At 34.6% G+C, this 19250-nt stretch overlaps 1 protein-coding gene across 3 annotated transcripts in view; it reads right to left on the reverse strand.

The window, feature by feature from the left end:
• LOC111047698 (phosphatidylinositol 3-kinase regulatory subunit alpha) overlaps nt 1-13568 on the reverse strand; it is a 149201-nt gene extending 135633 nt beyond the window's left edge. For 2 of the 3 annotated variants that reach the window (XM_039442506.1, XM_022333509.2), the window contains exons 1-4: nt 13418-13568; nt 8740-9029; nt 3969-4091; nt 1017-1109 (exon numbers count right to left, since the gene is read on the reverse strand). In XM_039442506.1, the coding sequence (XP_039298440.1) occupies nt 1017-1109; nt 3969-4091; nt 8740-8989 (466 nt within the window). In that variant the 5' untranslated portion in view covers nt 8990-9029; nt 13418-13568. The remainder of the gene's footprint in view (nt 1-1016; nt 1110-3968; nt 4092-8739; nt 9030-13417) is intronic. The other variant, XM_022333511.2, reaches the window with a different exon arrangement.
• Between the last annotated feature and the right edge of the window lie 5682 nt (nt 13569-19250).

A 19250-nucleotide genomic window follows, 5' to 3' on the forward strand; every position in this document is an offset into this window, starting at 1 on the left:
TACAACTAACCATTGTGATTTCCCTATATTGTAGAGAAAAGGGGTTGTCGAATAGGCGTTACAACTCTGACCGGTTGTTCGTAAGTATATCGAATTCAACCGTCGTGAACTATCGTCATTGCATTCTCATCAAATCACAAGAGTATCTACATTAATAGGTGACTGTTCGGTGGACTAAACCGCAATAGCTGATGAATTAAACTCAAGATGTATAAAAGTTTACTGAATGCAATCGTAGCTCGATTTTATACACCATCTGTTCAGATTTGATTGAAACTTACACTGTGCTCTTCTCCTATAGTGTCTAGTACTGTAGACTAGTGTGTAATGTACTGGGTAGGCTACTAATAATTATTCTATTAGTATCATTTTTATATCAGAATTATCAATATAAATAATTACTAATAAACGGGTTAAGAAATACAGGATGGGCATAAATTATTGAATACATTTCATAGGTGAATAAAAAAATAACGAATAAGTGTACTTACATGGATGTTGATTTATTGAAAAGCCAATTTCAAATAGTTTTATCTACAAGTTCGACAAATTTCTACGTGAGCACTTTTGTTGCGCATAAAATAAGACGATATTCAATTTCACGCCATACATTGTCAATCTGGAGTGATGTCCTGAATTACGGATTCAATTCTTCGTTTTAGTTCATCAATATTACATAACTTTCTTGCATACAACTTATTTTCACGGCCATACTCTAATTAAAAAACGTCTTTGAACGGTAATAACCGATTATCTGCTTTCGTGAAACCACAGAACGCACATAGATTTCTCCTGACGCTCTGTCATCCTACACCATTGAGCCGACTGTGTCACAAATAAGAGTCTTCTTATGAGTCTTCTTAATTTGAGTCTTCACAAATCACAAATAATAGAAGCTACACACAAAAATAGGAGCGCTACTAATTTTTTTTTTATTCACCTATGAAATGTGTTCAATAATTGATGCTCAACCTGTATACGTTCATCATTTATTTAATGTGAAGTAGGCTACTTACAGTGCTTGCACAAAATTGGAGTAAGAAAGTAGACATGAGACATGGAGTGGTTTCCGGCACCTTTTCCGGCACCATTGTCTATACTCTCACGGGCTGAAAAATGGAAAATCGACAATAAATAGAAGTCTAATAAATTTTGAAAAACAGCAGCTTGTGCAAGAATATTAGATACTATTCAAGCTAGTAGTTATTTTCCAATGCTTTCTAGATTTCACTGCAAAGTTCATAGCAGAGAATTTCGTTAGAAAGCATGGCCAACAAAATTAAAATCATATACACAATCAGTTGAACGAAAAATTGTTTAAAGAACAATTGATAATATTACTTGAGTATGATACGACTTGTAAGATTCTTGTTCAATTATTTTTCATGTAAAATTCGTATTTATTTGCGTTTGTTCTAGACACGGTCTGATTGAAAATGTTAACAATTTCAATTCTATATTTAATGAAAATTGGTTGAAATAACCTTAAGGGTTAATGCCATAGAGATTTAGACCGCGCGCATGGTGGATAGTTTTACTGAATACTTTTGAAATGTAATGACTGTTCAACTTCAAGCTTATTATGACACCTGACTTTGTATTTTGATTTCTTGACTTGCTAATTGCATTTAATTATAATCTATGGAACGACAAATGCCACAAGATGCCAGCAAGCTGGAATTTGGTTGGACGTGAACATGCGACCAAGTCGTACGCTGTGTGAGCACACTCATTCATTTCCATGCGTTCAAGCGACATCATCTGTCAAGCGACACAGATCACATGTAAACGCATCCAATGTTGAGCGCATATAGAAGAAAACGTCTGTGATCTGCATACTAGGTTCATAGACAACTGATTAAATTGTATGACAATAATAAATTATATTACTATAATATAATAATAAAATATGTGAGTAGTCACATTCTACAAAGAAATTTGAGAAAAAATTAAAAATAATGATGGAGACTCTAGTAAGTTAACTATAATAAAAGGATTCGAAAGAAATAAAATTCTTGATCCATTACAGCTTAAATGTTAACATCATGTGATTTCCACTTGAAATGCTTTCTCAACTGTTATTAAGTTTTTTCAACAGTAAATAATAGTTTTTCATCAACTGTGGGGCAAATTCGATTCTGATCGAATTGAAATGCGTTCACTAATGATAAAAACGTAGGATAAAAAATGATAAAAAACATCTCACTTTTCAACATTGCAATTCATGATTGGTCAAGAAATTCATATCTGCAACCCTATTTGAAATGTTTATAAATCATATTCATCTATTTCACTAACCATGACGAACTGTTAGATAATAATTCGTTTTGAACTATTTTTGACGACACTACAGTCTAATTTTTAAAATAATAGTTATTAAAAACCAGTACTCACTTGTGGAGCGCTTTCGGATTTTTAAAAATCCATTTTTAACTCTCAACACAGTAAACACAAAAAATGTTACACAGTGTTGAAAATGGATTTTTTTAAATCCGAAAGGTCTCCACACCTGAGTACTAGTTTTTAAAAACTATAATAAAAAAATTAGACTGTCATCAAAAATAGTTCAAAACTAATTTATAAATCAATTGTGCATGTGTCAAGTTAAAATTCGTTCAGAGTTCAAATAACCCATGTTTCTGCAGTAAATTATTAATTTTAAACACATTATTCAAGCAATTCCTCCATTGAATTCAACTCTGCAATTATTTGAGCGAAAATTCCATTTCACTCTCAAATTGAAGCTACTTCGGCTCTCTTAAGAACTCAAAAGTGCATAAATTCTAATCGATAAGAAAGTATAAATATGCAAAAGTTAGAACATGCATTGGAAATTGAATATTCACTTATTCAAAACAGGACTATCACTGTTATTGAAATAAAATAATAATCTCATCAATTACCAGTAAACGTTTATATTATTTTATAATTTATTAGTGCATTAGATAGTTCTCATCAGTTGAAACATACAATGCACTGATAAAATATAAACTACGATGATATTTATATTTTATTTCAATAATATAACAAAATATGAGTGCTTCCTATAGACATAACTGAATACAAAAACAATATAAGAACAATTCTGTAACACAAGTTATTCTAAGCTCAAAATTGTTTAAAATATATACAAAATTTAATAGCATAAAAAACAATAGTGTATTACTTGTTATTACCAAAATCTTGTGGTAAATCAAAATAACGGTAAAAAGTACTAGGAGCATGACAGAATCAACTTTTGGTATTGGCTTGCTAAGTATGTGCTTCAAAGAGTTTCTCTACTTGTTGCGTTGCAAGGAGACAATAAATTACCTAATAAAGCAACACAGAACTTTTCAATATCTAAAACGTGCCATGAATATCAATTCAGAAACGTTGATAAAGAGTCGCTCAAAGTGGCTCGCTATTGACGTATCAGTTCATTTATGGTTGTTTAAGCATATCGGAAACTAAATCTCCTCGCACACAAACGAAGATATTTTATCATATTGAATTACTTGAAATTCTCAACACTGCTTATTTAAAAAAAAAAAACAAGAAACTAGTTCAAGTTGTAACATTAGAAATCTCTGATAAACTGTGAAGTTTACATCGGAAATGGTTTAGCAGACTAAACTAAATTTACGTTATTGTAATGATTGAATGACTGTGACAGTTTGAAGTAGTTTTTTATAATGTACTTTCAATACTACACAGTAAATATTTAATTATGTTTGGGCTGCAATGAATAATGATTTAAAATATTATTTCTACGAGTAGTTTGGAGTAGTTATTAATATAACTAGATTAATACAATAATTCGAACATTATGAAGAATTATTATCAAATCTAGCTATTCTAGAGAACATGACTTTCACTAGTTCACTGACATATTAAGCACTATTAGATCGTGTTTCAAATTGGTTGATTTTGAAAATAAATTTATAAATGAAAATAACGGAAAAAATAATAAAAATATCGACACTCACATATCATAGATGTCCTTCTATATAATATACCTTGTTTGGTTGGTGTTTTATTATTGCTGGAGTCGTAACTCCGTTCAGATTCTGATCTCCTCCAGGGATTTACTCTTAATTTCAAAGTAGAAACTGAAAATAATGAAATAATTATGAATTAGATACAATAAAATGAAGCAGTGCAGTAATATGCAAAGAATAAAAAAATTAAGAAGCCGTATATAGAAATAGGAAGAAAAGAGAAGGATAGTAGATCATCAATGAACTATCTCATTTTAATGAAATAAGTAATATCATTTTTCCCAACCCAATTCGAAATGAAAACATAACATTGTCTTATTTTACTTGAAAAGCTTCATTTACACAACACTCAATGCTCGTGGCATCTTCGTCAATTGGTCTCATGAAGCCATTGGCATTGAAACTTGATTTGCAGAAATTAAACTACCTAAAAAAATATATGTTGTGTTTTATTTCATCATTGAACAAGGCATCTCAGAAAGCAGTGTTTAATTCATACATTATTTCACTATACATTGAAGTAATACATTTAGATAATTATACTTTTCCGAGCTGCTATTTTAATTTCGCCCCAAAATATATAGTATAGTAATTTGAACATCAACAAATTTTAAATTTTGAAGTATTCAATTCGAAGAGAGATATCATTCGCAATATGTCTATTGGTCTACAATTTCTATTGCTTTAGAATCAAGAGCATGTGATATGTTATATGGCTCATATAATTATTTATTAGAGATTTGTTCTAACTTTCCCATAAGAGAACACGAGCAGATTGATCGAAAAGTCGCAAAATCAAAACCTGAAAAGTGAAATAATTTCAATTCCGTGACTTTTTGATCACTCTTCAAATCTTCATAGGAAATGGAACGTGACTTCAGCACACTACATCATACTACGATCAGCTTGATAGATCAGATAGAAAGATAAAGTGTTCAACCCTTTACAAATGATTTAATTACGATCGTCTAACCTCTAATGAATAAAACTTCAGATTGCCCTGAGGAAGACAGAGCGAATACCCAGTACTCTATTACCCCTTAGGCCGCTGCAACTTCATTTTTTTCTAGTGAATGAACTATCTACAACTACAGAGAGATTCAGGTTCTAAAGTCAGTATCTGATCAAAATTTGCTATCCTTGTCTGTTATTGGGCAAAGCAGAAGGTAGCTGTATCCTTTTCCAACTCCGCACTATTGGCAAATCTTTTGTAGGGCATGAAGAAATATAATGAACTACCAGAATATACAATTTAAATTGTGGAAATATATTATTAAATCACGAAAAGGTGTATTTCCTTGGTGAATATTATCTATTTGAGATGTTATTGATTATTATTAACAAGAATCAACAACAATTAATATTAGTCTGTATAAGTTATAAAGGGATGACTTGAGTTACAGCTATCATTCATTCAATCTTTATTCATTCATACAATAAGTACATCATCAAAACTATGGGGAGAGGAAAAATAAGACAATTTTTTGCTATTCCTCTCCCAAATTTAGATAACGTTACACATAGTCCGAAATAGATTGAAGCCTATCTAGTGTAGAAGGCGGTGGAAAAAGAAAAGTGGCAACACTATACCATCCTGTAATTTCCACTGACTTTACAACATGAATATCTCTAAAGCCTGGTTTTCATTAGTAGAGTTAATGGTAGAGCAGCGAGCCTGCAGCGTGTTTTAGCTTCAAGCCCAATTGGCCTCTTGGGAACTCTTAGGTCACCAGGGGGACAATATACCACTGGAATTGATGGAAGTCTCAAACTTCTTCTTGAGACTCACTTTCCAGATTGTACCTACGAGAGTGATTAATCAGGCATGTCTGGCAACAGCGAAATGAGCTCATGGCCAAGAGCTGATAGTGGAAGCTGGACTTTAGCCAGGCGAATTGTCACACTCTCCAAAGTTAAATGGGCCATATCCAAGTTTGGCCCCTTCAAATCCCCTGGGGGGGGGGATGGCATAATACCAGCTATGCTGCAGCAAGGACCAGAAGCTCTACTAGTTCTCATGTGTGAACTTTTTAGATCAAGTCTGGCCTATGGGTACATCCCTCAAGCCTGGTGCCTCAGTAGAGTGGTCTTCATTCCAAAGAGAGGAAGAGCAGACTACTCAACTGCAAAATCATTTCGTCCCATCAATCTCACATCGTTTCTCTTGAAGACGCTGGAAAGACTGGTGGAAAGACATCTAAGGAAGGGAGTGCTTTCAGACACTCCCCTCCACAGGAATCAGCATGCTTATCAGCCTGGCAAGTCCTGTGAAACAGCCCTGCATCAGCTTGTGAGCAGGGTGGAGGACAGCCTTGCTGCCAGGGAGATTGCCCTGTGTGCCTTCATGGACATTGAGGGCGCATTTGACAATGTCACTTACAAGGCCATGGTCCGAGCGGTCCGGGGGCGTGGTCTTGAGCCTGCCATATGTAGTTGGGTTGAGGCCATGCTCTGCTCCAGGCGGATCATGGCTTATCTTCAAGGTGAGTCGATGGTGATTGCGCCCGCGAGGGGCTGTCCGCAGGGAGGTGTGCTTTCATCTCTTCTGTGGAACCGTGTGGTCGATGGTCTCCTTAATGAACTCACAAGTAAAGGTGTCTTTGTACAGGGCTATGCTGATGACATAGTCCTCATGGTACAGGGAAAGTTCACCAACATTGTTGCTGACGTCATGAACGTCAACCTCAAAACCGTTAATGACTGGTGTCTTGGAGAGGGACTAAGTATAAATCCCTCGAAGACTGCAGTCATTCCATTTACAAGGAAAAAGAACCTGGAGTCTCTCTCCAGGTAGAAACTTGGATTTACACGGCTTGAAGTATTAAGTACAGTCAAATATTCAGGGCTGACCATTGACTCAAAGCTGACTTGGAATAATCATTTAAACAATACACTGCATAAAGCTAAATGGGCGCTTATGACTCCCATAAGATTTGCAGGCTCCATGTGGGGGATGTGGCCTCACATAGCTCTGTGTCTGTACAAGGCAGTAATAAGGCGTCAGGTAACTTATGGATCACTAGTCTGGTGGACAAAGATGAACCAGGCTACAGCTACAGCCAAACTCACAAGTCTACAAAGGATGCAAACACTTCTAGTCACTGCAGCTTTCAGGAGCAGGCTGCTGTCAGCAACTCTTGATGTTGCTCTTGGCTTACTGCCATTGAACATTTTTATTATGGCAGAGGCACGGAAATCAGCCTATCGACTGAAAGTTGCAGGCCAATGGAGAGAAGGCCTGTCTGGAACAGGCCACTGCACAATCGCCAAAGCTGTTGCTCACAGCCCTGTGCTTGAGAAGACGTCAGATGTCATGAGCACGGAGTTGGTTTTTACTAAACCTTTCTCTGTTAAATTCTGCTCTAGAGAGGAGTGGAAATCTGAGGAAGGGCCCTATCCCAAAAGAGGCAGCCTTGTCTGGTACACAGACGGTTCTCTCATTGAAGGGAAATCTGGCTACGGGGTGTACAGTGATTCACCTAGAACACAAGTCTATGCAAGTCTGGGACAACACTGCACCATCTTTCTGGCAGAGATTTGAGGCATCATGGCCTGTGCCAACATAGGCATTACCAGGCGCTACTGCAATAAGCATATAGTAATCCTGTCAGACTGTCAGGCAGCCCTCAATGCTCTTGACTCCAATGAAATCAAGTCCAAATTGGTGTGGGAGTGCCACAAAACGCTCAGCAGGCTTGCAACGCTCAACTCTATGCATCTTAGTTGGGTACCTGGCCATGTAGGCATAGGAGGTAATGAGCGTGCAGATGAGCTTGCTAAGCGGGGTTCTAGTATGCCATTCTTTGGCCCAGAGCCGGGCTGTGGCATAAGTAAAACAACTGCCTTCCACACAATAAATAAATGGTCCAGGGACTTACACCACCAGCAATGGCAGGGTCACCGTGGTCAAGCACTTGGCAAAAGACTGCTGGCAGACGCAAGCCCTCGCTTCACCAGGTGGCTGGTGAGTCTGGGAAGAGGTCAGGTCAAGCAGGAGATTGCCCTGATAACTGGACATGGCCACTTCATGAAACATCTCCATACAATTGGACTCAGAAATGAAAGCCAGATGTGTAGGCTCTGTAATCAGTCTGAAGAGACTGCTAAGCATATCATACTGGATTGCGAAAGTCTTGGATCTAGAAGAAGAGCTCTGTTTGGCTGTAAGCAACCAGGTGAGGAATGGGATGTTGGTATAGGGAAGAAACTCCTGGATGTCGTAAAGGACACGGGAGTTGGTTTGCCTAACTAACATACTTTTGGGACACACAATAAGCTTCGGTTGACGTGTGAGGTTCTTTGAACCTTTGGGTCTTTGAATCCGTCCCTTGAAAACATAAACATAAACATAGTGGTAGAGTTCCCTGGGAAAGTACTAACTATATTATGAACTCTCCCAATGAAAACGTTCATGGTAGAGTAGAGTAATGGTAAGGTACCAGTTTTTAGTAGAGTAGAGTGGGATAGCACCGTGGGATAGTACTCTACCACTTGCCTTCCCCCACCACCGCTTCTCACTCTACTCTACCACTTCTATGCTAATAAAAACAGTCTCGAAATAGAAGAGTAGAGTAGAGTTCCTTATTGACATTTTAAAGTTGGTTCTGTTCACTAGACGACACACTTTACCTACTATTCTTAATTGTAGTGAAAAGTTACTCGACCAAGTAAGTAGAGTAGAGTTAGTATGCCAGTTACTCGACCACTAACTCTACTAGTGAAAACCAGGCTTAAAGGTACCTTCTACAAGATAACTTACTTGGAACATATCCAGTGCAACCGGTGCGTCTGTTGTAGACATGATAGAATCCAGGAGGCGACTGGCCCTTCTGGTCGAGAACATCCTCTGGTTCGACACTGATCTCGCCAGATGAGAGAGAGGTGGGAGTAAACGAGCTGACAGCTCTGTACTGAACCGGGGAGACGAACTTGGTGACTGTAAGTTGCGGGGAACTGCAACTGGTTTTCCTCACAGTACTTGAACTCAACTCATTACTTAGGCACTTCATACTCCATCCTCACCATACAGCCACCCGACAAGAAAGTTATCTGCAAATAGATCAGATAGAAATTAGTTAATAGAAAACATTTTATCTATGGATGAGAAATAAATTCATTACATTTTCCTGCTAGAGGATGACCACCAAAGTGTTTGGCCCGTGCAAGGGTAATTTAGAAATATAGAATAGTTTTGTATAAAATACAGTACTGTATACAATACAATATTGCAAATGTATAATTTACGTAAAGATACAATACAATTATTGTATACAGATTGTATACAACACAATCATATTCTTTTCAGTTCCTGAGATTTTACATTCGTTTTCTGAATATTCCTTATAGATAATATTAAAGAAGAAGATAAAGGAAAAATATTAATTGATTGAAAATCTGTACAAACAATGAAAATACGAGAAAGATTAATAGAGAGAAGATTCAATATTACAATAGTTGATGCCCATGAGGAATATTCAGAGCCCGAATGAAAAAATTATACGAAACTGAGAAGAATATGACAAACTCTATGACTATATCCTCTATAACTCTATATCAATATCAAGTGTTCACTTTCCTGTTTGAAGTTCGAAACATGTTGTGTAAAAAAATGTTAAGAGGGTACTTTGATTTTCAATTTTCATGTCAATATCAAATCCTACGAATTAGTTATACTGTAAAATTGAGGTTTCTCAATGACACATTGTATAAAGTTTTTCTTTTTTTAAATTATAGTATTTTGAGTTTGTAAAATTGAACCAAAATGGATATACAGTATTATTATCATGTGTTGCTTCCAATAATAATGTTATGTAAAAAAAATTAAGAGATAAGAATTAAGAGATAAGACTTGGTGGGATTCGAACCTATGACTGGTCCAGTGGACAGTTGATAACGACATATCCAACTAAGCTATCGCAGTCCGCTTGAGTTTACTGTAATTTCAAATTTATCAAATACATCAAACTTATCAAAAATCAACGAAGTAATCAGTTGAGAATATTAATTCGGTTTCGAAAGCATTATATAGGCTACAGTACAATAGTAATTACGGTGGAAAGATATCCTGCGAATGATAGAAATTATGTCATCACTCAGACTAGCCTGGGAGTTGATATGCCAGACTATTATACATTAAATGACAAATGAAATATAACAAACATATCAGAGCAGAATTTTATTGCTTCATGAAAAGGGTACAGCTGGAGAGTTGATATCAATAGTAACTCACAATAAAGAGCATTCAATATACTATCCTTATCTGTCAATGCAATAGCTCTAAATAACCGTAAATGATCGATCAATCACGTAGTATAGTTGAAAGTTCTGCATAGCTCAACTAGCATGTGGCATTGAAGACTAATAGCGAATTTCAAGAATTAAACAGTCGTCGGATTTTTAAGAGGACTGTTGTAGTGACTCTTGAAGCTTGTGATTACACTTGAAGTTGAAAAGAACTTTGAAACTAAACTATGAAAATGAATCATTGAAAATGAGGGACAACACATGAAATGTGTTTTGTTCCAAACAAGCTGAAATGAGCATTCTATAATATCGCCATTAGTAACGTTAAAACTTGATGAAACGTCGTAGTTCTTGATGAATAAAGAACTCATTGGAATTAGAAAATTCAAGCTGTACTCTTTTCATGTAACAATCATTATCACCTTCCTTATTACTATACTTCCCATTACCCACGCACAAGCCTGGAGTAGTTTATGTGGGAATCATCCTCAGCAAAAACCACATTTCCAACATTTTTCATTAATTACTATTTTGTCAAAGTTACTTATACCTCTCCGAACTGTATATCATAGGAGCCAACGGCTCAACAATGAATCCAAGATTTAAAATAACAAATGTCCTACGGTATCCCACACATATACGGCATGTAAAAAGCAAAATAGTATATTATAGAACAGTTTTATAGTAAGGGTGTTTCCAGCACGAGTTACTCCTCAGTTGTACAAGTGGATAAACCTGAGAAAAGCTTTCTTGGAGTACCTCCAACTTTCTTGGAGTCCCTCCATCCTCCAGTCACCAACACCAAGTGTCCTCACATGGCGCACCACATCATCTGCCCGCCTATTCTTCGTCTACCCTTTCTTCTTCTATTGTATAACCCTCCTACCATTTACATTTGGCTCTTCTTTCATGCCCCATGCTCAACATATTATGTCCAATGCCTCTGATTCAAGTCTTCAAAATAATTGATAGCACTATAGTGAGAATAAATATGAGAATAATATAATGCAAGCATCTGATTAACATTAGCTTGCAATCATTGTCTGTCATTAGACTAAGTTCTATCCTTTTCCAACTCCACACCGTTGCCAAATCGTTTGTGACCTATGAAGAAATTAAATGAACTACCAGAATATTAAATCCCAATTATAAAAATGTATTTACTTATAAATTTATTATCAAATCATTAATAGGTATATTTTATTGGTGAATATAGTTTACTTACAAAATAATAGATCAACAATTAATAGATATTAACAAGGATCAAAAATTAATATTACCCTATCACTTATACCGGAATGAAAGGAATCACAGCTATGCACTATAGGAGACTATGCCGTCCTATTATTTTCACTAACTTTATTTATAACTTGAATCTCACTATAGGAATAGTATAATTTGATTAATTTCAATATACAGTATCCTACTTAATTATTAGATGTTGTTGTTTACTGATTGAATATGCACCTCCTTACTCACCATAAATAAAATAATGAATGTTTATGAGGTCATAAAAACGTTTTTCCATCATTATTCATTAATTATTGTATGGCGTGAATGAAAGAGCATTATTGATCCATCGAGTCTGTATCAGGCACTAATGTGGTATTTTTTCGTCTTTCGAGTAGCTTCTTGTGAGAGAATGTTTTTTTAGATAGGAATACAACAAATAGAAAATCAATGAATAAGTTGTTTATTGTTTTTTTTGAACTATTCAAAGACTTATGCAGATTAAATTTCAGTCCCTATGTTTAGGAAATGCATTGAAACCTAATTTTTGGTAAAATGCGGAATAAGGACATTTACAATGCCTTGGTTGATCAAAACATGTTAGCAATCAGCGTCTGAAAGTGAACGGAATCTGTAAAATTTTAATTTTGTTAATTCTCCAAAACCAAAAAATAAACCATACAAATTTTCTACTAAATGCATGTAAAGATGTACCCTTCCTCTAATATTACACACATAAATGCTAACCAACCAATCAACATTTAAGATATTAATTTATGATGATAGCTAATGATTCACAATTGGAATGGTATTATTCATCTATAGTGAGATTTACATAGGCCTATAAAGATAGTGGAAATGATAGGAAGGCATTGTAGCTACATTTCCGTTTCCACCACATACATGGCTGTAATTTCAGTTATTCCGGAAAATCTGATTTATTTTTGATTCTTGATTAGTTTATGATTCTTCTTCATAATTATCAATTCTATCTTAAGTACGGTATATAATAATCGTTGAAAAAATATTTTTTTCCAACATTCAATAATAAATATTCATGGTTGGAATGAAATATTTTGGTATATAATCATTTTTATACATTGTCTAAAAACTATTTAGCACCGTTGTGAAGTTAGAAAAGGGTAGAGCTAACTGCTTTGTCAAATTACAGATAAGAATAGAAAATCAATAATAATCGGTGCTGACGTTATAAGGTGAATTTCACGAGGCCAGGTAAGTTTTGAAGATAGCCCATAGCAGAGTAAACAAGGATACCATTCAAATAAAAATATACAATTCATAAACATAACCTTAACACCAACAACTTCAAATTTATAAATATAATTTAATTTACGTTGAACAATTTACATTGACACTGTCCAAATCTTTATAATTTCACAGTAGAATGATTGAATTCAAAGTAATAATGTTGATAAAATCATCCTGTTAACTTGTGAAACTACGTTATAAAGTTGGAAATCAACTTACAGCATTCAAATGCTCGTTAAATAAATTATACAAAAGTTATTTAAATAATAAAACAAAAAGCATTAAGAGGGAGTACTGTAATGAATTAGTACTAGTGACATACGCCACAATATAACGATAAATCATCAACAATCAACAATATTTTCAAAAAAATGGAAGTTTATAAGATGAATTACCGATGATTACAAGTAGTAGAAATTAGACTGTAAAACATTATAACTGAGTGCGACAGTTCGATTAAAATGTTACAGAAGAATATATATATATATAATTATCAATATAATAGATTATTACAAGTATGATTGTTAATCAACAATTTAAAAAAATTACGTCCTTAGTGAGTGACAAGGAAGCGTCAATGTTAGGTTAGCCAATTACTAGACAGATAATGTAAGGTAAATAATCTATTGCAATGGATTTACACTTAATTTTATCATGCTCATAACTAATTTAGTGGACGTTTCTATACTACTTACCAATTATATGAATAACAAAACAAATATTGAGGTATTTAGTCAAGAAAAATGAATACAATAACACCAAGAACCAACCAGGGTTTTGTGATGTGATGTGTGATTGCAAGTGCAAGGTTAGTAGAGCAATGAACACATAGATGGCAACTAGGAAGTAGATAATATAGAGTGCCAAGCATTCATTGTCATTGTTTCGCTTTCGTAAAACATATATCAAACTGTAATTTGATCAAGAGTTTGGATGATATACTATTGATAAAATTCAATTTTTCTAGTTTTCACTCGAAAATAGCTTTTACTCAAGGACAAAATATAATATGACAGTGTATAGCTAGCACCATCTATCGAGAAAGGCTGGCATTTTTAGTATATAAAGAGTGTACTTATGAGCGTTTGCCTCGAGCGAGGCATGTGGCTATGAGTGTGTATTCGTCCGTCAATACGATGAGCCTAGACCCTTCTGGTATTTTATTTGTCGTGATCAAAGGTGCCTCTGGTGAGGCTGGCTGCCTGGCGCGCACGTCAGGGCGTTTTTCGCCGTGCGGTTGAGCACAGCAGACGCCATTAATTGATTCTAATTATTTTCTGTATTGAAGATTGAAGATGACATTCATAATAGTCTACCATTGATAATTATGTATTATGATTGATTGTTATTCAATGATTATTGTGATAACCTTGTTTTGTTTATTGATTGCTATCAATTTACAAATGGTGGTATTTTTAATATAATAACTGAAAATAATATTCTCTCAGATACAGTGTTTACAGAATTACATGAGTTATAAAATGAAAGAATAGTTCAATTCTTCTTGTATTCATTTGAGTTCTATATTTTCTATTCAACATAGCCAAATTCATTCAGGAGGCCTATTCATTGATCAAGATATTTGTAATTTCTATGTTCATAGGTCATAGCTATTATTATAGGCTATGTTCATTTGATAAACTGCATTTTTGTATACAATCATCGTGTACTGTCTGTATTATTTATCTTTTTTGAAGTGTAATGGATTGTAGCCTACAGCAAATAAGAGGCTGCTTCAATTTTCTCAATTTCAGGGATATAACTTCCCAAGCTATTGCAGCCTATCCTGGTTTCGAAGTACCAATAACTGAATCAAACTAGATTATTAACATCTTCTTTTTCTGTTATTCTGATGAAACAGGAGTAATCTGACATCATAAATAAGCCTATTCCCTTGTTCCATGCAATTCTCTTATCTATTTCTGTATTATTATTCTGCCATACTCTGGTATTGCAGAATATTATCTCTAGAGTTTTATAACTACAGTAATATTATTTCTCTCTCTATTATCCTTTTTTTATTCTCACAGCATTCTTATATCCTTCTCTCTAACATTCTTATTCCATAAAATATCTTACTCTATCTGACTGTGTGTAAAAGGCATTCTTAACATCCAATATAACAAGCAGGACTATTGGTCTTGTTGGATGTGTGTCTCTGGGCAGACTTAAATACTATAATCACTGTGGAGTATTCCTTCCGGAAGCCATGTTGTTGAGCTGAGAGTCTTCCAGCTCTATCTATTTTCTGGTTCAGAAGTGGCTTCAGCAGTCTTTCACTCCCATATCCAACATGCATTATGGTTGGAAAGATGAAGGAGAGGGTGTATCTGATTTACCCTTGCTCAATAGAAAGAGTCTAGCAACCTTCCATTGTTTGGGGGGGAGATCCATTTCTCAGGCATAAATTGTACACTCTGAGCACATTCTGAGGTTCTGTATGTATTGCTATTTACATTGCCTCAGTGAGGATTCCATTTGGTCCTGGAGCTTTGCCATTCTTCATTGAGACTGCCGCATTCTTCAAGTCCTCCTCTGTGCATGTGGGAATGAGCTCAGAATTGACCATAGCCCAGAGAAATTATTGAGTTTTTTTTTTAAATTAAAATATGTTGTTATTATCTGAGATATTTGATAATTTTATGAAATAATCACAGAGATTGGAACTGATCCAAAAAAAAACAAGTATAGTTTCATGCCAGTGCCACACCCTTGCTGAGTGCGTACAAATGACAGCGAGCACGAGAAAGTCTATTGCTACTATGCCGCCTCTCGTCTTCATTTCCAATTTTTATTCATCTGAGACAAGCGAAGGCGAGGTGCTCCCTACCTCTGATCTTGATAAGGCGCTTATCCTCTGGTCACATTTCAGTGTGGATGGAAGGCAAGACCAACGCCGCGAGCCATTCATGTTGGCAAGACACTTGGCAAGAGTAGTGTGGCCTACTGCTTACCTCAGTGAGGCCTTGCTGGACTCATGCTTACAACTTTTGCCAACATACAGTGCTGTCGGCAGCACGAGTAGTCACGTAGCCTAAGTTTAAAAATGTCATTTAAAATTTTTATAAATAGGTGAAGGAAAAATAATGTTGTGTCGCCTACATCATGGGTGAGAAGTGCTTTTTCTCCCTCAGGAAAATTGTTGTCCTTTTGGCCTCACTCGTTTCTTCGTTTCTCCTAAGGGAGAAAAACTTTACACCCTGATGTAATAATAACTAATTTTCTTCTTCATAATTCAAGTATCGTCTAAAAACGCATGATACCTGTTAACCTCAATCATAGGCTGGCTGAAAATAAACATATATCAGACAAATGTTATTTTCAATTTTTTATATAATATTTTTCTGTTATTTACAACTAACAGGCTCTGTCACTCTCAAGCCTGGAATGGCTGGAATGAAAAAACATTCATATTATCAGCTAAATGTTATTAATTCTAAACTGTTTATATTGGTGTTTTTAGTCTTTAGTCTTTATTGGTGTTTTTACCCCTGATGATTGTATTTCAAACATATATTTTAACATGCATAAAAACTGACATTGAAGTTCATTATTGATCAAGAATATAAAAAATGACTGAATTCTTTAATAAAATAAGTAATTTCCATAAGTTATAGAGCCAATTTTTTATCAAAATGAATTTTTCTGAGAGCCAGAATGAATTTTTATTTGCCCACAAGTATGGGCGCACATGGGTGCATAATATTCTGTAATTTCAAATCTCTCAGACAATAATATTTCACAAGCAAAAGAGTGAGTTAGAAAAGAAATGAAGGTACTATGATTTGTAATGCTTTGAGTTGAATAAAAGTTTGTATAAAATAAATGAAATTTGGTTTTCAATAAATAATTATCACATACATGCTGTTTTTCCTTATAGCTTCTATATTGAGCCAAAAATTATTTAATTAGTCTCTAATTGTAGTGGAGTAGCTGACCCTCCCTCCTTTTCTATGAGGGTCAGCTGAACTTCCTGACCAACGGGTTCCACCTCCAATGGGCCAAAGAACTATATTTTTATTATAGACAAAAATTATAGGTAAAGGGATTATTCACCATAGTTTCTCTATAAAACTACAGTATCTTCTCTCCTTAGTGGCACCACTACAAAGTAAAAAGGATCTTCTTTCCTCTTCGGCTCTTACACTTCTCTGTGGTGGCAATAAACTCAAACTGAACGCACAACGCATTCTTCAGGATGAACTTTGACAATCAACTAGTTCCTCAATTCACCAATAGATAGCCTTCACTCAGAGTTTTGTGGAACAGAAGTATAACCAAACCAATAGGACATGATGAAGATGACTTGAACGATTGAAGATCATACAAACATATTCTGTTTTGGAAGATGAGCATGGTACCGTTGTCCAACTTCGCGGTACTATTATATGCTCATCATTATTAGCCTACTAATAATTTTAGTAGCCGTCGAGCTCCCGAAGTGGAGCGGCAAGCGAAGCTACCTACATATTTATATTCTACTACGGTATATTTTTTGTAATTCTATGATTGGGAAGCCTCATGATAAATAATTTAAGACGTCCTGTTAAACACTTTTGAATGTTCCTCAACTACTTTTTTTGTAATCTATAACCTTTTCATTTAATCTTATTGGACCGATAATTTTTCTTATTATTTTCCTTTCCTCCTTCTTAATTTTTTTTAAATCGGCTTTCTTAGCTGGATGATACCCACTAAGCTTTTGTTTGTGTGTGAGTAATATGATGAGATGATCCTATGCCCGGGCGGGACTCGAAATAAAATTGAATAGTGTCGTCCTTCCAGCGACCGTGAAAATTCAATCCAGAGTTCACCTAGCGACTGCTACTTAACACTTTAACCGTATTATGTTTCTTCCAACCACCGGTCTCTCAGACCGGAGATTCAATTTTATGGTGAAACATGGTTTTTGTGATTTTATACTCTTATACATTTATATGTATAATTTGTTTAAAGGAGCATGAGAATAACGAAAAACAAACATATCTTACAAAACACTTTATTCTTTACATATCTGGTAGGCCTACTGATAATTCAAAATCAAGTTGAGAGTAAGTTAATCATTTTGATACTATTTCTATAATAGAGATTGGTCTTTTACTGGTATAACTGATTGTATACAGATCGGTCTTACTGGTATTGGTATACTTTTCAATGTTAGCCTTATCACCCTTCTTAAAAGGTGTGCAAAGGATAAAAATAAACTTTCTACTGGTGATATTTTTCAAAGTTTTTCGATTTGTATACTATCAAGCTATCAAAATGAAAAATATCATTACTTTTTGAGATATGAGCGCCCAAAGTTTAAATTTTTGGGACAACATTTCATGTTCGGTAAAAGATAAATCCATGGTATTCAGAGGATAGATTCTTCATAGTATTGTTGATCTAATGAAACAAAACTTTTCTGAAAATATCAATTTTTGAGAAAGTTATTCAATTTACCAAAAATGATCGAAAATAATTCAACTAAAAGTTATTCAACGGGTACCATTTTTACTCTCTTCAGTTTTTCAGGAAAAATACCTGTAGGTAGGCACTCATTAAATGAATGGGTTAGAACTTCTGAGATATATGGAGCTGCTATTTTTAATATTGAGGAGTTAAGTCCATTCATGTCCAAGCAATTGCTGGGGTTAATTTTATGAATTGTGTCAAAAACCTCCTCAACAGTGAATTCCTGAAAACTAAACCTCACTTCTGGTTTAGGCATTGATGATTTATAGTGATTGGAGTCAAAACTACTCTTAGGAATATCTTTGTTTTATGTAGGCTAATTACTTTTTCCAAGAAAAAACTTGTTTATTTGATCTGCAGACAACTTGCAGGCATCGTCCAGATGTGAATCATTTTTGTTCCTAGATGCTTTTTCATTACTTCCCAGGCTGCTTTATTTTTGTTTTTATACTTTCATGGATGAATTTACTGTTGTAATTGAGCTAAGCCAATTTGATTTTAGCCCTATAATGCTTTCTAAGTTTGTTATATAATTCAACTTGACTGCTGTTGAACCAAAAACGCTATATATACATTAAATAATTGTTCACATTTAGCTTTCAAACATTTAGCTTGTAAACAGCTATCCAGATTATTGTTTTCATACATGCTGAAAATATACTAGTTATACTTGATCCAATCTTTTTTTAAATAATTAAACTAGGTATTATTCTCTTTTTTGTCAAAGGATTTATTATCAATTTTTACTTTTAGGGTTGAAAGTGATCGGTATATTTCGTATATGAAATTGTACTTTTCCAACGAGTATGATGGATATCAGTGACGATATTGTCTAGCAGGAACCTACTACATACAAATTTATTTTTAATTTTAGTCTGGGTCTTGTAATCTCTTGTAGTGATGTTTAGATTGAAACCGATCAACAAATTACAAAGATTATCTCTGAAACTACTCTCCAAGTTAAGTCCACATTGAAATTTCCACCCAGTACAACACAACAGGAACAGTTAAAAGCAGATAAATAATTATTCAATATTTTATTCAAGGTGTCCAGGAATTCACAAAATGTAC

The sequence above is a fragment of the Nilaparvata lugens genome, chromosome X (assembly GCF_014356525.2).
Source record: "Nilaparvata lugens isolate BPH chromosome X, ASM1435652v1, whole genome shotgun sequence".
NCBI lineage: Eukaryota > Metazoa > Arthropoda > Insecta > Hemiptera > Delphacidae > Nilaparvata > Nilaparvata lugens.